The sequence below is a fragment of the Pinus tabuliformis genome, chromosome 8 (assembly GCF_031772625.1).
Source record: "Pinus tabuliformis cultivar Carrire ecotype Pingquan chromosome 8, CPIR1, whole genome shotgun sequence".
Classification (NCBI taxonomy): Eukaryota; Viridiplantae; Streptophyta; class Pinopsida; order Pinales; family Pinaceae; genus Pinus; species Pinus tabuliformis.
In genome coordinates this window covers 1427203068-1427207177 of record NC_142294.1, presented here as the reverse complement: position 1 = coordinate 1427207177, position 4110 = coordinate 1427203068, and the positions used below count along the sequence as shown (strand labels likewise).

Sequence of the window (4110 nt, the reverse complement as noted above, 5' to 3'; positions counted from 1 at the left end):
GCATTCACAGGGGGCTAAACCTTCTAACGCCTGAAATAACGCGGATTTATGGAGCTACCAAGACTGAAAGTTGAAAAGGATATGCTACAACCATGCACATTTCTTTCTGTCTTTATATCTTTCCATTTTTATTTTCTCTTGTTGGGAGGATATGATGTCGGCATTAGATTATCCCATATATCTTACTTTACGCTTACATTTGCGGCCCCAGCTGAAATTCACAGCTTCTTCGCTCGTATTACAAGTCTGCCCGATTTTATAAACAGTTAAGTGCAGGCAGATTTTAACATCTTTTCTTCAGCGAAGAATTTCCTCTGCAAGTTGTAGTCGAGATATTGCCCGCTGCATCCGTCCAGACCTAGCCGTTACTTTGCTACTAATCAGTCTTTTCTTCATTGTTATTAAAATGGGCACCCGATTGTGTCTATTGGTTGTAGTCGTTGCCTTAATCGGTGTAACGAGCGGCTTACAAATGGTTGCAGCAGGTACGGGCATTATTGAAACGATTCAAGGATTTCTAGTTCCACAGAACCAGGCAAGAAGGCAAGTTGGAGTACCTCCACTAAAATGGGATGCCACGCTTACAAAATATGCGCGTACATATGCAAGGGAAAGAAGGGGCGATTGCCTCCTCCAGCATTCAAAAGGGCCTTTTGGAGAGAACATATTCTGGGGAAGCGGCAGCCGCTGGAATGCTACAGATGCTGTTGGTGCATGGGTGGATGAGAGGAAGTGGTATAACTATGCAAAAAATAGTTGCAGCTCGGGGCAAGACTGCACCCACTACACTCAGATCGTTTGGAGAACAACCACTAAAGTTGGATGTGCGGCCATCAAATGCAAGAGCGGTGACACCTTTATCACATGCAATTACTATCCTGCTGGCAACTATATTGGTGCCAGGCCCTACTGAAACGTCCAACAATTAGCACTCATTCTCCGTATTGGATTTACCAGTTTCCCCTTTCAATGATTTCATTCTTTCAGAATCCCACCTCTATTCATAATTATTCCATTTTCATTCTTCGAATGTAATTGCACATACCGTTGTTGAGATCGTATTGATTCATGATTTTGGGATGTAAGTTGTTCCGATATTTGAGGAACACATAAATGATTCGCATAATTTTCTACTACTAAATAAAATTCATCATCGATCCACATTTTCTAGTGCTCAAAATAATTCATCATCAATTGTGGATCAGCCTAAACTGACCATTGGCTAAATTGCTCTATTGTTTTCCTGTGTTTTGTTTAATTAATGAATTAGAAACTCGTAATGAATTATGCATGACTGAGCAACCGGTGTATATTTACATAGTTGTCCAATTCGAATTCAAATACGAAATAATTGGACTATCACAAAGTCAATAAGGGGAAAATTTTGGGAATATACATATATTCTAAATAAAATGAGATAGGAATATTATTAAACAAAAGTTTTCCTCAAAGGAAGTGACCCGAATGATAGGTCCTAGATTTTGAGAGTCGTTAGTTACTTAATTAATAGAGTTGTTAGTTACCTAATTAATAACTAGTAGTTAATAAAGGTTGTTTGCTAGTGATACAAATAAATTTTTAATAATTAATTAAAAAAATAAATCAAAAGTCATTTGAACCAGATTGTCTAGCTAACCTAAAATCCATATATTATATTTTCCCAACCCAAAAGTTTAAAAAACAACGAATGGTTAAAAAACAACAAATTGAATTCTAGTCATTTTTATTACAAATACACAATTTAATATCATTTATTATATTAATTGATTAACAATATTTTATAAAAATAATATTTGAAAAAAATAACAACTTTAATTTATAAAATAGTATAAACAAACTCCTACGCATTATTTTCAAACTTTTTATTTCGGTATATTTGAAAAAATAACACTTTAAATTATAAAATAGTATAAACAAACTCCTCCACATAAAATTGAGAATATATTTTTAAACTTTTTATAAAATTGAGAATATATTTTTAAACTTTTTATTTCGATGAAAGTTTAAGTGGCCAAAAATGAAAATATAGAAGGTTATCCCATATATTTTTTTAATTTAATATTTATTAAAATAGTTTTTATATTTAATATAAAAAATAACACATATTTAATGATTAAAAATAAAAACAACATATTAATAATCTTAGATCCCCTATTGAAAATGGTTGAAGACACACCATGCGATAAAATCATTAATCGGCCTCTTAGATCGCCTATTGAAAGTGGTAAGTGGTTGAAGACGCTCTTAAGCCTCTATTTTTATTTTCTTTCAATTTCATTATTTTAATTTGAGGAAGCATGGGCATTATTATTTTGCATTTTAGGAGTTCTCGCTCTAAATTCATCAATCGTCTGACGAATAAAAGCGGCGTTGTCTGCAGCAAATGACATCGTCGGCGTTGAAGGTGAAGGATTGCTTTGGATTCTAAATCTTGGCTTTAGAGGGATGTGAAGAATGAACGTTTTCAAATTGCCAGATGTTGAATGAATGAGGTGAAGAAAATGGACGCCTTGCTTTGAAAATTACAAATTGCAAAAAAATTTAACAAATTGGTTTTGGTATGGAAATAGAAAAGTGTGCAGATCGGAAAACGTCAAAGACATTAACAACATTCGGCTAATTTATTGGTTTGATTCAAGTGATTAAAGAGCAACTTGCAGCGCTGTTTATTAATTGTGAGTGGGTGCTTTCAATGCTTTCTCTGGAGTGGGGTTTGGGGTTTATTTGTTGTATTTTTAAAAGTTTAGAGTGAGTTTTTTTAAAATAATTGATTTATAATAGTTAGTTTTTATGTTTATTTTAAATTTTTAATAGTATAGATGTATTATTACACTTATTATATGTTATATGTTATTTATATTTAATAACATAGATGTATTATTATATTGGTTGATATTTACTTATCATTTAATTTATTTAACTACCAAATTTAATCAGTTTAAAAAAATTATTTACTAAAACATTATTATATTTAATAAGAAAATTTCAATTCAAATATATATGCTCTATCCAAATTCAAGTATATCGCAATGCGCTTCGAACATGCTGCTAATTTATCTCATCTAAAGTCTAACATTTCCACGACACTTTCTGTAATTACGTTGTGCTATGCTCTATTCATTTCGATGATAATGGTGGGCGGTCGTTGACATGAAGATGGAAATGATGCAATGTTTTCCAAATTAAATTGATAACTCAAATATAGAGATGGGCAAATTACATTGTTCACAAAGCTTAATATTAAGGAATAAGGAAATTAAATTGTTCACAAAGCTTAATATTAATGAATGGTTTAATACGTGTTAGTGAATAATTTAGGAATGCCATTGCGACGCGCAAAGGCTCAAGATCCTTTTAATTATCACCAAAATTACCTTTAATAAAATTATTATTTTAAATAATATTTAAATTTAACTTTTTATATAATTTATTTGTTTTGAAAAAAAAGTTATTAGTTGGGTATTAGTATTTTCTTTACTAGGAACTATTGCATTTTCTTGTAGTGTATTAATTTTTGTAATTTTGTAATTTTAATTAAAATTTAGAGAAAATTATATATATATATATATATATATATAGTTTTTTAATTTTTAGGAAATAGTAATTTTAACTCTAGTCAGAGAGTACTCTCCAAAAATTCTATACGGAACTGAACTGAGATAGTTACCTTGCAAAAAGACTTTGATTTGGATAATTAATTTGAAGTATAGAAAGATATATACTTCATCTTTTTCAGGGTAGGAGAAAATATAGAACCTGATCATTGAATTGATTGGAAGTGAAATCAAAAACTCATGTCGTTGACTTTTTTTGGTCCTTTGGTTAATATGAACCCCCAATCAATTATCTCCAATTCTTTGGAAGTTTTGGTAGAGGATTAAAGAATAGTGGATTGAGCCGTATGAGGTAGGAAACTCTCAAGTACGGTTCTGAGGGAAGAAAACTTTTCTAAGTTGACCTATCCCCACCGAGGAGAACAGGCCATTCGACAGGTAGATCCTGAAATTGTAGAGCCTTGGTTCAATCAAGTTGTTGAGTATGTGGAACAAGCTATAACACTTGCTTCGGGCAATTACATCGAAGCACAAAATGCTTCTTCCTCTATTCCTA

General features: G+C 31.6%; 1 protein-coding gene across 1 annotated transcript; it reads left to right on the top strand.

The window, feature by feature from the left end:
* The first annotated feature begins 406 nt into the window (after positions 1 to 406).
* Positions 407 to 913, top strand: LOC149241002 (pathogenesis-related protein PR-1-like). Its single transcript, XM_089370409.1, has one exon. It carries the CDS (start codon positions 407 to 409, stop codon positions 911 to 913), a length of 507 nt encoding a protein of 168 aa, XP_089226535.1.
* Positions 914 to 4110: the final 3197 nt, after the last annotated feature.